The 18,816-nt window shown below is 39.5% G+C and overlaps 1 protein-coding gene across 3 annotated transcripts in view; it reads left to right on the top strand.

The window, feature by feature from the left end:
• USP3 (ubiquitin specific peptidase 3) overlaps positions 1-18,816 on the top strand; it is a 214,862-nt gene that overhangs the window by 191,341 nt on the left and 4,705 nt on the right. For all 3 annotated transcript variants that reach the window (XM_033437088.2, XM_033437089.2, XM_004274724.3), the window contains 3 exons: positions 16,796-16,914; positions 18,110-18,223; positions 18,383-18,450. In XM_033437088.2, coding sequence (XP_033292979.1) covers positions 16,796-16,914; positions 18,110-18,223; positions 18,383-18,450 — 301 coding nt within the window. The remainder of the gene's footprint in view (positions 1-16,795; positions 16,915-18,109; positions 18,224-18,382; positions 18,451-18,816) is intronic.

The following is an 18,816-nucleotide window of genomic DNA, read 5'->3' as shown; positions in this document are numbered from 1 at the left end:
GAGAGCTTTGTAAGTATATCATGAAGGCTAGAAATTCATAAATTTAACTGTATAATGGTAAAAGATACCATAAACAAAGTAGAAAAGATGATAAACTTGAAACTAATATTTGTAACATATATGAAAAAAAGTACTTGGGCAAAATATATGAATAAGAGAAATGCACATGGTCAATTTAACATCTGGAAAAATACTAAGTCTCATTTATATTCAAGAAAGTATAAGTAAAGCAAAATTAGTCAAGATGATACAGATAATATACACTGTTAGTGAAAGTTTCATAAGGTGGGCACTCTCATATATTGCTGTTAGGAGTATAAATTGGTACAGTTGTTTTTGGAGGGTAGTGATCACCATTTTTAATGGGCTTTTTTTTTAGACATAGTAATTTCATTTGTGAACACGGACAGTAACATATGTAAAAGGTATTCATGGAAACATTGCTATTGCAAAAAATCAGAAATAACTTATGTGTCCACCAGTAGGGCATTGGTTTAATACACTGTGCTGTGTAACATTTAAGAAAGATAAAACTGATCAACAGCTAGGCCACAGAAAGAAAGCTACAAAATACTGTAGAGTCCAACACTATCCATGGAAGTATATATAGAGAATTATTCCATGAATTCTTCCATTTTATAATATTAAAAAAATATGTGCATTAAAATTCTTGAGCAGCGTACACCTGTTCACAGTGACTATCTTAGTGGGTAGTGGGATTCAGAAAGAAACGGAACTGGGACTATTTTTCATCTCTTATATTGTTTGAGTTTTTTAACTTAATGTATCACCTTTATATATTTGTTTTGGGGGAGTAAAACAAAATGTGGATTATTTATGCATACTTCCCAATTACTGCTTTGTTTAATTTATATAGTGTATAAAGTGATCTAGTAACTTCAACAAATCATTGTTATTCCCTGCTCTCTACAGAATGCTGTTTAACAGTTGATGTAATGAGTTAGACTGACATTTACGAAATATATGCCCTGAAACCTTTAAGAATCTTAGGAGTTTTAGAAGCCACCTTGGCATGCATACACACACACACACACACACACACACACACACACACACACACACACACACACACATATACATACACATATATATGGCATATATATATATACACACACACACAAACACATATTTTTCCCTCATGAAATGCAGTAAAGTACAAATGAAAACGTTAAGCTGTTTTCTCAGATCCTTAATGAAGTTAAGTAGAGAACAACAAAACTTGGCTGAGGTGTGAGTGATGGGTGCCTAGTAGACTGGTCACCGGCCATGTGACTCACTTCTACATGTGAGCTCTGACGTGAGATTCATGTTCATGCTGCTGCAGAATATTACACTGTAGTACATTTCGGGGTCATTCAGACTTTTCAGATAGTTAAGATGGCAGTTGTCAAATCTGTGAATGTCAAGGAGATGCTGTATCTAGGCAGTCCTCCTTTTAAAGAAATGTTTGTGTGCATATGTTAAAGCAAAATTCTTTGTATGTTTATTGTAGAATTTGGGGACAGTTCAAAAGAGCACAAAGAGGAAAAGAAACATCCCTTCTAAGCTTATTTCCAGAAATACCATGGTTAAGGATATTTTAACTTAAAAACTCCTTTAAAAGCTGCTTTATAAAAAGGCAGCACTTGGAACTTTAGAATTGTTGTGAGGTATTATTTTTTTAACCCATAGAAGCCATTACACATAGGCCTTAACTTTTCAGGAGAACTAAAGAAGCTTTTTTAAACCCATAGGGAGGTGATTGTGGTAGTGGGGGTAGTTCTCTACAAATCCAGCAAGGATTTATAATGTCGTTTCTTCACTGAAACTACTCCCTAGAGGCTGCCCTTGGCACAGCAGTTTCCTGGCCTGTCACTGTCTGGGGACAGCCCCAGGTGTGGGCTTCCTGTGCCTGTGGCAGCGCCAGGGAGAGTTGGGAGAACAGAGAGAGAGAGAGGGCTCTGAGAGGCAGCTGGGGCCACCGTTTTTAAAACTGAGTGTTGGAAAAACTAGGCTCAGCTTTTATTGCTTGCGTGTGAATCGTCTGATGGGCTTTTCATGGCTTCTGTTCCATTTTGGTTTATCATGTACGGCCTCACATGAAAAGGAGGCAACTCTGCACTATCTTGTACATAAGTCAGTTGTGGGACCACTTACTTGGTGGTCACCCCATAAGTTTAAGCCTCTCAAAAAGTCAGGGAGGAAGAAAAATACAAAGGAAGAAAATGTTGGAAAGCAAAAAGATGCTGGAGGAAGGTGAAACCGTGTTGGGGAGAAGAAAAGGACTGGACGGTTGCTAGAGGGAGGGGCTTTGTTTTCAGAAAAGGAGCAGGATGATGCAGGGCCAAGGTCAGACGCTGTGGCTCTAGGCCTGTGTGTGGAAAGTGGGTGGGGCCTCCCCACGGAGGGAGACCTGCAGGGCGGCCGCAGAGGCGCCCACCCGTGTCTCAGCAGGGAGAAGAAACCAGAGAGCACTCCAGTACTTCTGGGCATTTTACATTTCGGTCTCAAAAATGCAGCTGAGTCGCTGTGAAATGTTGATATATTCTTTCAATAATCTCAACATTTGTAAGGGTATCATATTCCTGAAATTAGAGGGTCTAAGTAATTATCAACGGAGGCTTTCACAATGCCACCTACTAACTCATTAGTAACCCCGTCTGAATGACTGCATGCTTCCATACACAGGAAAGTGGTTCAGTGCAGGTTAAATATAGGAAAAAGATGCTTCCCCACCATCAAGTTGTTTCTGCTTCTCAGTGTTATGTGGCTGGGGAGACTTGGGGAATGGATGTCTTGCTAGCAAATCATACCGCCACCTGGTTAATGGGACGGAGAAGCTGAGTGACCGAGCATCTCAGAGTCATCATTCTTGCCTACTCTATTTGTTTATGAAAGCTTCAGGCAGATATTGATTTTCACTTATTTAAAAAAAAAGTTTGTTTATGCTGGTAAAATATACGTAAAATTTACCATGTTAATAATTTAAGTGTACAATTCAGCAGCATTCAGTAAACTCGCAATATTATGCAACCATCGCCACTATTTCTAGAACTTTAGAAATCATCCAAAACAGAAAATGTACCAATTAAACATTAATTCCCCATTCCTCTTTCCCTAGCCCTGGTACCTCTATTCCACATTCAATGAATCATACTATTATCCTTCTGTGACTGGCATATTTCATTTAGCATAACATTTTCAAGGTTCATCCATACTATGGCATGTATCAGAATTGCCTGCCTTTTTAAGACTGAATAATATTCCATTGTACATATATACCACATTTTGTTTATCCATTAATCTGTTGATGTAACTTTGGGTTGCTTTTACCTTTTGGCTATTATGAAGAATGTTGCTGCAAATGTAAGTGTACGAATATCTGTTTGAGTCCCTGCTTTCAATTCTTCTGAGTGTATACCTAGGAGTGGAATTGCTAGATCATATGGTAATTCTTTAACTTTTTGAGGTACTGCCAAACTGTTTTCCACAGTGGCTGCACCATTTTACATTCCCACCAGCAATGCATGAGGATTCTAATTTCTCCATATTCTAGTTAATACCTGTTATTTTTCAGTTTTTTAAAAATAATAGCCATCATAATGAGTGTGAAGTGGTATCTCATTGTGGTTTTGAACTGCCTTTTACTAATCGTTAATGATGTTGAATGATGTGCTTATTTGGCCATTTGTATATCTTCTCTGGGGAAATGTCTAAGTCCTTTGCCTATTTTTGAATCAAGTGGTTTATTTTTGTTGTTGTTGAGTTGTAGGAGTTTTTTATATATTTTATCTATTAATCCCTTACTGGAGACATGATTTGCAAATATTTTTCTCCCATTCTGTGGTTAGTCTTTTCACTCTGTTGTTAGTGTCCTTTGATACACGAAAGTTTTTAATTTTGGCAAAGTCCAGTTTATCTAATTTTTCTTTTGTTGCCCCTGCATTTGGTATCATATCAAAGAAATCATTGTCAAATCCAAAGTCATGAAGCTTTTCCCTTATATTTTCTTCTAAGAGTTTTGAATTAATTTTTGTATATGGTATTAGGTAAGGGTCTAACTTCATTCTTTTGCATGTGGATATCCAGTTTCCCTAGCACCATTTGTTGAAAAGACCGTCATTTCCCCATTGAATGATCCTGTTGCTCTTGTCAAAATTCTATTGCCCATATATTTGAGGGTTTACTTCTGGACTCTCTATTCTCTTTCACTTTATGTCACTACTACAGCTACGTATGGAACAATTTCCTCTGAAAGAGCCCTGAAAACTAACTTTATGTCAGTACTACACTATGGCTTTGTAGTAAGTTTTGAAATCAGAAAAGTGTGAGTCCTGCAACTTTGTTCTGCTTTTTCAGATTGTTTTGGTTATTTGGGATTCTTTGAGATTCCATATGAATTTTAGAATGGGCTTTTCTATTTCTGCAAAAAATGCCCCTGGGACTTCTACAGAAATTGCATTGAATCTTTGTACTTCTATCGGTGGTATTGTCATGTTAACAATATCAAGTCTTCCAATCCATAAACGTGGGATGTCTTTCCATTTATCTAGGTCTTTATAAAATTTCTTTCAGCAGTGTTTTGTAGTTTTCAGTACAAATCTTTTGTCTTCTTGGTTAAATGTTTTACTAAGTATTTTATTCCTTTTAAAAATGCTATTGTAAATGAGATTGTCTTATTTTTGGGTTGTTCATTGTTAGTGTACAAAAACAACTGATTTTTTGTGTTGATTCTGTATCCTGTAACTTTACCAAATTGGTATATTAGCTCTAGCAGTTTGGTGTTTTATTTTTAGAGTTTTCTACATAAAAGATCGTATTATCTGCAAACAGATAATTTTACTTTTTCCTTTCAGTTTAATGCCTTTTCTTTTTCTTGCCTATTTGCTCTGGCTAAAATTGCCAATACTATGTTGAATAGAAGTGGCAAAGGCATCTTTGTCTTGTTCCTAATCTTAGGGGAAAAGCTTTCAGTCTTTCACCATTCAGTATGATGTTTGCTTTGAATTTTTCATACATGACCTTTATCATATTAAAAAAGTTGCCTTCTTTTCCTAGTTTGAGTGTTTACATGCTGATTTTTAAATGTGGAAAATTATATTTTTCCTTCCTATGTATAATCCCATTCCCCACCTCCCCCTCCTTCCCTGCAAGGTTACAGCTTTTCACACAATGCAACAAATACTTGCTGATGGAAGTTCTTGTAATTTCAGCTTCAGAGATTACAAGACCATAGTGATCAATCTAAAGGATTCACAGTACAAGCCAGTCTGTGGTATAGTCAGTGCCCTTGTAGCTAGAGATGTGTAACTTTGGAGGTCCCTAAGGGCAGCATCACTCTAAGTTTAATATTTGTTACTTGCTTCAGGAAATAAAAGGAGGAACCATCCTTGAGATAAAATAGCAAGTTGGCAATGTAGTATTAACGAAATCTATTAGGACAGGGTTAAGAGGGAAGGGTCACTTCCCCTGGAGGTTGGGAAAGGCTCAAAAAAAAAAAAACCAAAACGTGAGAAGTTTGAGTTGAGGAGAGGCAGTTGTGGGATGTACATTCCGGGTATTGGGATCAGGGAGCAAAGGTATAGTCAAGAACACCTGCAGGGAATTGTACCAATGATCTTTTAGTTCAGTCTCCCAAGACAATAGAAATAAAAACAAAAATAAACAAATGGGACCTAATCAAACTTACAAGCTTTTGCACAGCAAAATAAACCATAAACAAAACAAAAAGACAATCTACATAATGGAAGAAAATATTTGCAAACAATGCAACCGACAAGAGATTAATTTCCAAAATATACAGACAGTACATACAACTCAACAACAAAAAAACAACCCAATTGAAAACTGGGCAGAAGACCTAAATAGACATTTCTCCACAGAAGAAATACAAATGGCCAATAGGCACATGAAAAGATGCTCAACATCACTAATTATTAGAGAAATGCAAATCAAAACTACAATGAGGTACCACGTCACACCCGTCAGAATGGCCATCATTAAAAACTGTACAAATAACAAATAGTGGAGAGGGTGTGGAGAAAAGGGAAATCTCCCACACTGGTGGGGGGAATGTAAGTTGGTGCAGCCACTATGGAGGACAGTATGAAGGTTTCTTAAAAAACTAAAACTAGAGTTGCCATATGACCTAGCAATCCCACTCCTGAGCATATATCCATACAAAGCTCTAATCCAAAAAGATACATGCACCCCTATGGCAGCACTGCTCACAATAGCCAAGATGTGGAAACAACCTAAATGCCCATCGACAGATGAATGGATAAGAAAGATGTGGTACATATACACAATGGAATACTACCCAGCCATAAAAAGGAACAAAATAATGCCATTTGCAGCAACATGGATGCAACTAGAGATTATCATATTAAATGAAGTAAGTCAGAAAGAGAATGACAAATACCATATGGTATCACTCCTATGTGGAATCTAAAATATGACACAAATGAACCTATCTGCAAAACAGAAACAGACTCACGGACATAGAGAACAGACTTGGGGTTGCCAAGGGGGAGAGGGTTGGGGGAGGAATGGATTGGGAGGTTGGGGTCAGCAGATGTAACATTTTATGTATAGAATGGATAAATAATAAGGTCCTACTATACAGCACAGAGAACTATATTCAATATCCTATGATAAACCATAATGGAAGAGAATGTAAAAAGAATGTATATATACATATAACTGAATCACTTTGCTGTACAGCAGAAATTAACACAACATTGCAAATCGACTATACTTCAATTAAAAAACGAAGAAGAAGAAGAAAAAAAAAGAACGCATGGGGATTCCAGCTCAAGACAGTGACACAGGAAGATTCTGAGCTTAACTCCTTCCATGGACACACCAAATCTACAGCTACGTATGGAACAATTTGCTCTGAAAAAAACCCTAAAAACTAACAGTGACTCCTGCACATTGGGCAAGTAAGAAGGGAACCACATTGTAGTGGGTAGGAGAGGCTGAGACACAATCTCACCATAAGCCCACACCCAGGGCAGCAACCCACATAGGGAGGGAACTCAAAACCCAGAGCTCCTCCCTTCACCAGGCACCCCACCTTTTAAGACCTGCACTTGAGAAGCGAGGCCTCAAAACAGCTCTGAAAACCAGCAGGGCTTGCATCCACCAGACCCACGAGACTCAGAAATGGCTCTTAAAGGGCTTGTGCACGGACTCGCTCACTTTAGGGGCCCATGCAGAAGCAGACCTTTGAAAAGCACCGAGACTTTATGTGAGGCTTATTTGCTGGCCTTAAAGCATCAGCCTGAGGGGCAGGGGCCGGCTGAGATACCCTCCAGGGATGGAGGCTGGTGGTGCCATCTTCATGCTCTCCCTTGGCCTTGGTAAAACCTGCCGGAGCCGCGGTGTGTGTGTGTGTGTGTGTGTGTGTGTGTGTGCGTGCGTGCGTGTGTGTGTGTGTGTTTGTTTTGCTTTGGGTTGCTGCCATCTTTACACTCCTTTTCTGTTTTGCTCCAGACAGCAGGCACCATCCTCAGGCTCTCTGCCATGCTCCAGAGCACCAGCATCTCCTGGAGGGGAACTTTCACATGCATCCGGTGCCCCAGTTTTGGCAGCTCCCGTCAGGGGATGCCCCTTTATCACCTGGCTCTGGAGGCCAGAGGGGCTTACATTCATTCCTGCATCCCATGAGACTATAACAATGGAGAGACAGTTCTTGGCAGACTGCCATCCCCACAGCATTGCACAGAAAACAGACAGACATACCCAGTCTTTCTGAGGCTTTGCTTGTCCAGGGGCTTTGGCCTGAGGGGCAGGCTTCTGGTCTGGCGCAGTTCTAGGGGCCTACAGAGTTGCTCTCAGGGAGTGGAGGCCAGCAGATGCAACCTTTGTGTTCTAGCAAGGCTAAAGCCTTGCTCTGGCTCACCAATATCTTCCAGAAAGGAGCTTACACCCTTGTCTGGCACTCGGATTTTTGTAGCTGTTGTCAGGGGACACCTTTATGTCACCTGGCTGTGGTGGCCAGCAGGGCTTATGCTCACAGGTCCCAGAGGGCTGTAACCAATAGAGAAAGAGCTCTTAAACAGCTATCACTTTCCAGGCACAGCAAGAAGCAACAGACTTAGGAGCTCAGCCTTTCTCTGAAAGAGGCGTATATGCTTATCATCATAGCTGCAGCCTGAGGGGTAGGCTTCTAATTACACACACACCTAAGGGCTGACTATAATCCTTTCCAGAGAACCTGGAGGATGGGTGCTGTCCTCTCCTTCTGCCATGTTCCACAGTTCCATTATATCCTGAAGGGGAGCTCTTAGACATGTCTGGTGCCCCATTTTTTGTGACTGCAGCCCATGGGATGCCCCTTGACTGCCTGTCTCTGGAGGACACGGGGGAGGGACTTGTGTTCCTGGGTCCCACAGGACTCTAACCATTGAAGATAGTGCTTGGTAGGCTACCACCTCCAGGGCACTGCACAGACAGCAGCCTAAAACCCCAAGTCTTCCTGGAAAAGAGGCCAATTTACTTATGCTGGAGCTTTGACCTGAGAGGCAGGCTTCTGGATTGGCACACACCTAGGGGCTTATGGAGGTACTCTCAGGCAACACAGGCCAGGGAGGTCATCTTTGCACTCTCCCTCTGCCTTGCCACAGCTCACTGGTATCTCCCAGAAAGGAGTTTATACCCTCGTCTGGACCCCAATTTTTTGACTCCGGTGGGAGGGACACCTCCAGCTTTGAGAGACAACCAAGAGCTAGGGCATGGTTGAGCAATATGGTTCATCTCCTATACAAGGTCCACTCCTTCAAGACTGGGAGAGGTGGCTGTGGTATCTAATGCATAGAGTCAAGCAAAATGAAGAAACAGAGGACTATGTTCCAAATGAAAGAACAAGATAAAACCTCAGAGAAGAACCTTAATTAAACAGAGATAAGTAATTTACCTGATCAGGAGTTCAAAATAATGGTCATAAAGATGCTTACCATCTCAGGAGAAGAATGGATGAACAACAGTGAGAACTTCAACAAAGAGAAAACTCCCATCAGGACACATAATTAAAGTGTCAAAAGTTAAAAACAAGGAGAGAATCTTAATCTTTCAGCAGAAACTTTGCAGGCCAGAAGGGAGTAGCACAATATATTCAAAGTGCTGAAAGAAAAGAATTTCCAACAGGAATATTCTACCTGGCAAATTTATCATTCAGAATTGAAGAAGAGATAGTTTTCCAGACAGGCAAAAGCCAAAGGAGTTCATCACCACTAAACTGACCTTACAAGAACTGTTAGAGAGACTTCTTTGAGCTGAAAATAAAGGGCACTAATTAGTAACAAAAACATAAAGGATAAATTTTACCATTAAAGGTAAATATATATAGTAAAGGTAGTGGATTAATCAGTTAGAAAGCTAGTATGAAGGTTAAAAGACAGAAGTAGTAAAATATACAATAATTAAGAGATACACAAGATAAAAAGATGTGACATTAATTATACTCTAATAAAGATGTGATATCAAAAACATAAATGTGGGCAGGAGGAAATGGAGCTTTAGAATGTGTTTGAACTTGTTATCAACTTAAAATAGACTGTTACAAGTTTTAAGTCTAAAATATATTATGTAAGCCTCATGGTAACCACAAAGTAAAAACCTACAGTAAATACACAAAAGATAATGAGAAAGGAATTCAAGCATACCACTAAAGAAAGTCATCAAACCACAAAGGAAGAGAGCAAGAGAAGAAAGGAACAGAGAGGAACTACAAAACAGCCAGAAAACGATTAACAAAATGGCAGTGGGGACATACCTATCAATAATTACTTTAAATGGACTAAATTCTCCAATCAAGAGACAGAGCAGCTGAATGGGCTAAAAAAATAAGACCCATCTATATGCTGCCTACAAGAGACTCACTACAGATATAAGGACACACAGAGTGAAAGTAGAGGGATGGAAAAATATATTCCCTGCAAATGGAAACCAAAACAAACCTAGGATAGGTATGTCAGACAAAATGGATTTTAAAACAAAGACTGTAATAAGACACAAAGATGGACATTATATAATGATAAAGGGGTCAATACAACAAGAGGATGTAACGTTTGTAAATATTTAGGCACCCAATATAGGAGCACCTAACTATATAAAGCAAATATTAACCAACTTAAAGTGAGAAATAGCAATACAATAAATAGTGGAGACTTTAATGCCCCAATTACATCAATGCATAGATCATCCAGACAGAAAATCCATAAGGAAACACTGGCCTTAAATGACACATTAGATCAGACAGACTTAACAGATATATACACAACATTCCATACAAAAGCAACAGAATACACATTCTTCTCAAGTGCACATGGAATATTCCCCAGGTAGATCATATGTAAGGCCACAAAATAAGTCTCTTTTTTTTGGTCATACTGTGTGGCTCATGGGATTTTAGTTCCCAGACCAGAGATTGAATTTGGGTCCTTGGCAGTGAAAGCATGGAGTCCTAACCACTGGACCACTAGGGAATTCCCAAAGCAAGTCTTAATAAATTTAAGAAAACTGAAATCATATCAAACATCTTTCCCAGCCATGATGGTATGAAAGTAAAAGTCAACTACAAGAAGAAAATTAGAAAAATGACAAACGTGGAGATGAAAACAACTTGCTACTGAACAACCAGTAGGTCAAAGAAGAAATCAAAAGAGAAATCAAACAGTACCTTCAGACAAATGTAAAGGGAAGTAAAACATACCAAACTTATGCGACACAGCAAAGGCAGTTGTAAGAGGGAAGTTCACAGCAATAAATGCTTACCTCAAGAAACAAGAAAAATCTCGAATAATGAACCTAACTTTACAGCTCAAGGAACTAGAAAAATAACAAATGATATCCAAAGTTACTAAAAGGAAGGAAATAACAAAGATCAGAGCAGAAATAAATGAATTAGAGACAAAAAAGACAACAGAAAAGATCAATAAATCTAAGAGCTGATTCTCTGAAAAGATAAACTAAGTTGCCAAACCTTTTGCTATGATTTACCAAGTAAAAAAGAGAGGACTGGGAATTCCCTGGCAGTCCAGCGGTTGGGATTTTGTGCTTCCACTGCAGGGGGCATGGTTCAATCCCTGGTTGGGGAACTACGATCCCACATGCCACGTGGCATGGCCAAATAAATAAGTAAAATCACGTATTAAAAACTATTTAAAAAAAGGACTCAAATAGATAAAATCAGAAATGAAAGAGGAGACATTACAACTGATAACCACAGATATACAAAGGATCATAAGAGACCACTAGGAACAATTACATGCCAACAAATTGGACAATATAGAAGAAATGGATAAATTCCTAGAAACATACAACCTACCAAGACTGAATCATGAAGAAACAGGAAATGTGAACAGACTGATTACTAGTAAGGAAATTGAACCAGTAATCAAAGCCTCCCAACAAACAGTAGTCCAGGACCAGACAGCTTCACTGGTGAATGCAACCACACATTCAAAGAAGAATACAATCCTTCTCAAACTCTTCCAGTAAACAGAAGAGGAGGGAACACTTCCAAACTCATAAGGCCAGCATTACCTGATACCAAAGTCAGACAAGGACACCACAAAAAAAGAAAGTTACAGGCCGGTATCACTGATGAACATAAACACAGAAAACCTCAAAAAAATATTAGCACACCCAATTCAACAATACATTAAAAGGATCATATACCAATGATCAAGTAGGATTTATTTCAGGGATGCAACAATGGTTCAGCATCTGCAAAGTCGATCGATGTGTTATACCACATTTACAGAAATGAAGGATAAAAATCATATGATCATGTCTATACATGCAGAAAAAGATTTGAGAAAATTCAACATCCATTTATGCTAAAAACTCTCGAAGTGGGTATAGAGGGAATATACCTCAACATAATAAAGGCCATATATGTCAGGTCACACAGCTAACATCATAATGGTGAAATAAAGGCCATATATGTCAGGTCCACAGCTAACATCATACTCAATGGTGAAAAGCTGAAATCTTCTAATATCAGGAACAAGACAAGAATGCCCACTTATGTCACTTTTATTCAACATAGTATTGGAAGACCTAGCCAGAGCAGTTAGGCAAGAAAGAAATAAGGGCATTCAAATTAGAAAGGAAGATGTGAAACTGTCACTATTTGCAGATGACATATTATATATAGAAAATGCCAAAGACTCCACCAAAAAACTGTTAGAATTAAACAAATTCAGTAAAGTTGCAGGATACAAAATCAACGTAGAAAAACCTGTTGCATTTCTATATGTTAACAATGAGCTATCAGAAAGAGAAATTAAGAAAACAATACCATTTACAACCACATCAAAAAGAATAAAATACTTAGAAATAAATCCAACCAAGGATGTAAAAGACGTGTACTTGCATATACATCATTGATATTATGTATAAAATAGACATACTGAATAGCACAGGGAACTCTACCTAATGCACTGTGGTAACCTAAATGGGAGGGAAGTCCAAAAGGGAGGGGATATCTGCATGTGTATGGCTGATTCATTTTGTTGTGCAGTGGAGGCTAACACAACATTGTAAAGCAACCATACTCCAATAAAAATTAATTAAAAGAAAAGACGTGTACTTGGAAAACTACAAGACAGTGATAAAAGAAATCGAAGGTGACACGAACAGATGGAAAGATATAGATATACTGTGCTCACAGATTGGAAGAATCAATGGTTAAAATGACCATAATACCCAAGACAATCTACAGATTCAGTACAATTCCTACGAAAATACCAATGTCATTATTCACAGAACTAGAACAAATAATTCTAAAATTTGTATGGAATCACAAATGACCCCGAATAGCCAAAGCAATCTAGAGAAAAAAAGAACAAAGCTGGAGGTATTATGCTTCCTGATTTCAATCTATACTACAAAGTTACAGTCATCAAAACAGTATGATATTGGCACAAACACAGACACATAGATCAATGGAACAGAACAGAGAACCCAGAAATAAACCATGCATACATGGTCAGTTAATTTATGACAAAGGAGCCAAGAATATGCAATGGGGAAAGGACCGTCTCTTCAATAGATGGTGTTTGGAAAACCAGACAGCCATATGTAAAAGAATGAAACTGGACCACTATCTTACACACAAATTAACTCAAAATGGGTTAAAGAATTGAATGTAAGACCTGAAACCCTAAAACCCCTAGAAGAAAACATACACAGTAAGTTCCTTGACCTCAGTCTTGGTGATGATTTTCTGGATCTGACTCCAAAAGCAAAGGCAACAAAAACAAAAACAAGTGGGACTACATTAAACTAAAAAGCTTCTGCACAGCAAAGGAAATCATCAACAAAATGAAAAAGCAACCTACTGAATTTGCATCATATATCTGATAAGGGGTTAATATCCAAAATATATAAAACACTTGCACAACTCAATAGTAGAAAAAAAAAATCTGATTGCAGTCGACCCTTGAGCACTGAGGGGGTTAGTCCACGTATAATTTATAGTTGGCCCTTCATGTCCACAGTTCTTCTGCATCCATGGATTCAACCAACCGCAGGCCATGTAGTACTTACTACTAAGTGTGTATTTACTGTAAAATACATGTATTTTTATAGTAGTAAATACATGTAGTATTTACTACTAAAAAATATCTGTATGAGTGGACCTGCATAGTTTAAATCTGCATTGTTCAGGAGTCAGCTGAAGGGGGCTTCCCTGGTGATGCAGTGGTTAAGAATCCACCTGCCAATGCAGGGGACACAGGTTTGAGCCCTGGTCCGGGAAGATACCACATGCCACAAAGCAGCTAAGCCCGTGCACCACAACTACTGAGCCTGCGCTCTACAGCCCATGAGCCACAACTACTGAGCCCACATGCCACAACTACTGAAGCCCGTGCACCTATAGCCTGTGCTCTGCAACTGCAACAAGAGAAGACACCGCAATGAGAAGCCCGCTCACCACAATGAAGAGTAGACCCTGCTCGCCGCAACTAGAGCCCGCACACAGCAACAAAGACCCAACACAGCCAAAAATAAATAAATTAAATAATAAATTTTTAAAAAGTCAGCTGAAGGAATGGGCAGAAGATCTGAATAGACATTTTTCCAAAGAAGACCTACAGAGGGCCAACAGGTATATGAAAAGATGCTCAACATCATTATCAGGGAAATAAAAATCAAACCCACAATGAAATACCACCTCACACCTGTAAGAATGGCTGTCATCAAGAAGACAACAAATAACAAGTGTTGAGGGGGATGCAGAGAAAAGGGAACCCTCATACACTGTTAGTGGGGATTGTAAATTGGTGCAGCCACTATGGAAAACAGTATGGAGGTTCCTCAAAAAATTAAAAATAGAACTGCCATATGATCCAGCAATTCCACTTCTGGGTATTTATCCAAAGAAAACAAAAACACTAATTTCAAAAGATATATGCACCCTCATGTTCATTGCAGCATTATTTACAATAGCCGAGATATGGAAACAGCCTAAATGTCCACTGATGGGTGAATGGGTAAAGAAAATGTGGTACGCACACACACACTCACTCACTCACATGCACAATGGAATATAATTCAGCCTTGAGAAAGAATGAAATCTTGGGACTTCCCTGGTGGCACAGTGGTTATGAATCCGCCTGCCAATGTAGGGGACACAGGTTCGATCCCTGGTCTCGGAAGATTCCCACATGCTGCGAACCAGCTAAGCCCATGTACCACAGCTACTGAGCCTGTGCTCTAGAGCCTGAGAGCCACAACTACTGAGCCCACGTGCTGCAACTACTGAAGCCTGCGCGCCTAGAGCCCATGCTCCACGAGAAGCCGCCACAACGAGAAACCCGTGCACCACAACGAAGAGTAGCCCCCGCTCGCCACAACTAGAGAAAAGCCCGCGTGCAGCAATGAAGACCGAACGGAGCCAAAAAGAAAAAAAAAAGAAAAAGAATGAAATCTTGCCATTTGGGACAACATGGATGTATCTTGAGGGCATTGTGCTAAGTGAAATAAGTCAGACAGAGAAAGACAAATACCGTATGACCTCACTTATGTGTGGAATCTAAAAAACAAGCTCACAGATAAAGAGAACAGATTGATGGGTGCCAGAATCGGGGTGGAGGGTGGGTAAAATGGGTCAAAAGGTACAAACTTGCACTCATAAAGTCACAGGGATGTAACGTATAGCATGCTAACTATAGTTTATACTGTATTGCATATTTGGAAGTCACTAAGAGGGTAAATCTTAAAAGTTCTCATCAGAAGAAAAAAATTTGAAACATATATGGTGACTAAAGGTAACCAGATTTATTGTGATCATTTTACAATATATACAAATATTGAATCATTATGTTATACAACTGAAGCTAATATAATATGTTATGCTTTATAAAGTATGCTTAAAAAAAGAAAAGAGTACATGGGCCTCTGGCTACATGCTGGCCTGTGTAGAACCCGGCCCACATCTAATCCCTGCTAGACCTTGCCCCACTAACTCCCCTGAAGGGGCTCTTTCTCACACTCTCTCTAGTGCCAAGGCTGACTATGACTTGAAGACTCCAAGCACAGCGAGAGTGTTGCCTTTCCTTATACGCTAGGTCTGTGCTTGCAACCCAACTTCTCAAACCAAACAGTATATTGTTTAAAGATGCATAAATGCATATATATGGAACATAAAGACAAGCCAAGAAATGATTAAACGGAGGTCAGGATAATGACTGCTTCTGGGGTTGGGGGAGGGTTGACTGGGATGAGGCACTCAGGAAGCTCTTACCAGGGCTGCCACACAGGCTGCCCCCTGAACAACTCTAGGGGGTGCCATTCACATAAACTCTGGCTTCTCAAGTACTAGAGTCCCTTTCCTTACTGGAGTGGTGAGTACATAGGCGTTCATATTTCTCTAAAAAAATAATATATTTATTCTCACAGAACAATACATACATTTTATTGATACATGGACTTATGAATATATTACTAATTTTGCCAAGCTTTGGCAAACTGTTTCTATAAAGGGCCAGATGGTAATGTTTTTAGGCTTTACAGCAAATAAGGTCTACGTCACAGCTGCTCCGTTCTGCTGTTGTAGTGTAAAAGCGGCCACAGAGTATATAAATGAGTGGGTGTGGTTATGTTCCAAATTTTATTTACAAAACCAGGTGGCTGGATTTAGCTTGGGGCCAAAGTTTACCGAATCCCAGATTACACAGTTAAATCTTTAAAAGAAAAAAATATAGCTGTGGTTTATCTAGGGGATTCTGAGCAGTGTGTGAAGCAAAGGATTCACTGGAGATATATAATAGGAAGGTCAATAATGCAGCCTTCTGTAATGTATGTTTATTAAGTTATGACTGAAAATGTTTGAGGTAAACTTGACATTTTTATGAACTTGGGGCTTTGTCCTTTGTTATGTAAGATACTGAGAGAAAATTGCTCTTTGAACCTTGATTTCATTAGGGAACCATTTTTATCAGAATTATCCAGATTAATTCTTTTACTAATAATGGTAAACCCAACTACAATAATACCATCTTTCATGAATTGATCATCATCAGATTATTAGACATGATGCCAGGCACATTATACATGTTATTTCTCTTCCTCACAACAGTCCTTCAATGTAGACTTTTTTTTTTTTGGTCTCCATTTTGCAACTGAGAAAGGCTGACTCTTCTAAGGTCATATAGCTAATAAAGCTGAGATTTGAACCTGAGTTGTTCAGCTTCGAAGTTCATAGTCTTTTCTTCCTACAGTACACTGCCTCTATAAAAGACATCCTGTTTTAATGCTGCCCAAATCAATTTGGTTTTAGATTGTCTTCGCAGTTTTACCGACTTAGAAGAACTTGATGAGACAGAGTTATATATGTGCCACAAGTGCAAGAAGAAACAAAAGTCCACTAAAAAGTTTTGGATTCAGAAACTACCCAAGGTAAGTGTTGAGTTTCAAATTATAATGCAGTTTTGAGGGAAAAAATGCTTATGACTGACTGGAAGACAAATTATTTTTCTAACTTTATACTTATATAATCTGTTCTGCATTGGTCTCTAAGGGTTTCAGTAAAACTAAATACACCCTTTAAGAATTCATAAGTAAATATGTCCTAATCACTATTTACAATGTGTGGAGGTTTTTTTTTCCCACCATGCCCCTAACAAGCACTTCTCTGACACCATGGGTGTCCTACAATTGAACTCAATTCTAACACTATCTACCCAGAGTTAGAATCAGATTCCACAGGGTAAGGGCGCAGTCCCACAAGATCCCCCTCCCCATCAGACACCAGTCACTAGCCCAGGTTGTTACTTTGTGCATTATGCTTCTCAACTACAAACTACAGACTGAGGGTTCCTGTGACCCTTTCCCTGGACTTCAGACACCAGTCGCAAGTCCACATTGTTACCCCTCCTTGTGACCGACTAGTTATAAATCAGAGGTTCCCATGACCCCCTCCTTGGGTTCTATTCATTTGCTAGAGCAGCTCACAGAACGCAGGAAACCCGTTTGCTCACTAGATTACCAATTTATGACAAAGGATGTTAAAGGATACAAATCAACAACCAGATGAAGAGATACAAAGGGCAAAGTCCTGAACAAAGGAGCTTCTGTCCTCATGGAGTTTGGGGCCCAGCATGGTGGCACGTGGAAGAGCTCTGGTTCCCCAGCCTAGAAGCTCTCCAAACCCTTTGCTTTGGGGCTTCATTACACAGGCTGACTGATTAAATCACTGGCCACTGCTGATCATTCAAACTCCAGTCCCTCTCCCCTGTTGGGGGTCGGGGGGTGGGACTGAAAGCTCCAACTCTCTCCTCTCCTGATTTTTTGGTTCTTTTGGCAACGAGCGCCCATACCTCATTAACATAAAAAGACACCTACATGGCTCTCCTCACTTAGAAAATTTCAAGGCTTTTAGAAGCTCTGTGCCAGGAAAGGAGACAAAGACTAAAAACATACTGTTATAAATCACAGTACCACAATAAGGTATTCATGGAAGAAACTAATATCAAGAATCCAAAGAAAAGCTGGTAGGCCACCTAAAATATTATTTCAGAGACATTAGTACCAAGTAGCTAATTTTGATTGAAAGGTAAATTGTTTATAATTTTTGTCTTTATCTCTCATCCAGGTGCTATGCTTACATTTGAAAAGATTTCATTGGACAGCATATTTAAGAAACAAAGTTGATACATATGTAGAATTTCCCCTGAGAGGCCTAGACATGAAATGCTACTTACTAGAGGTAAGGTAATTACCTTTGTTAGCCTGGTGAAAAGATGTCTTTTCGGTAAAATTAAGTCTTCACAAATAGAGGGTAGAGGTCACTGAGGTAGGGAGATGCCGATGTCATTGACCACTGCTCCTAACTCAGTCCTGGGATACCTTCTCCCTTGTTCTGTAGCCTGAGAACAGTGGCCCGGAGAACTGCCTCTATGACCTTGCTGCTGTGGTGGTGCACCATGGTTCCGGGTGAGTATGCCAGCAGGCTTCTCAGGGCTGGGGATACAGAGTGACGACCCACAATTTTGTACCACTCCCGATGACTCTCCCCAGACCCCCTATACTAGATTCAGATTCATTAAAGTGCATGAAGTAGAACCTTCCTTCCATCTTGGTGGGAAAGAATATTCCTGAGGACGTTGCAAAGCATGAAGAGAAGGCACATGAAACCAAAATGGAGAAGGGTTCATTTGAGCCCAGCATTCGGAACCAGTCTGTTGTTCACAAAATCCTGAGTAGTCTTTACTCCAAAGCTGTTGATTTCCTTGGCCAGTTGATATTTAAATGGGGGGAAATGGGGGATTATCTAGAATAACTTTACTTCATGTCATCTAC

This window comes from Orcinus orca, chromosome 2 (genome assembly GCF_937001465.1).
Source record: "Orcinus orca chromosome 2, mOrcOrc1.1, whole genome shotgun sequence".
In the NCBI taxonomy this organism is placed as follows: Eukaryota; Metazoa; Chordata; class Mammalia; order Artiodactyla; family Delphinidae; genus Orcinus; species Orcinus orca.
The sequence above is the reverse complement of the archived record's forward strand: the minus strand, read 5'-3'. Positions and strand labels throughout refer to the sequence as shown.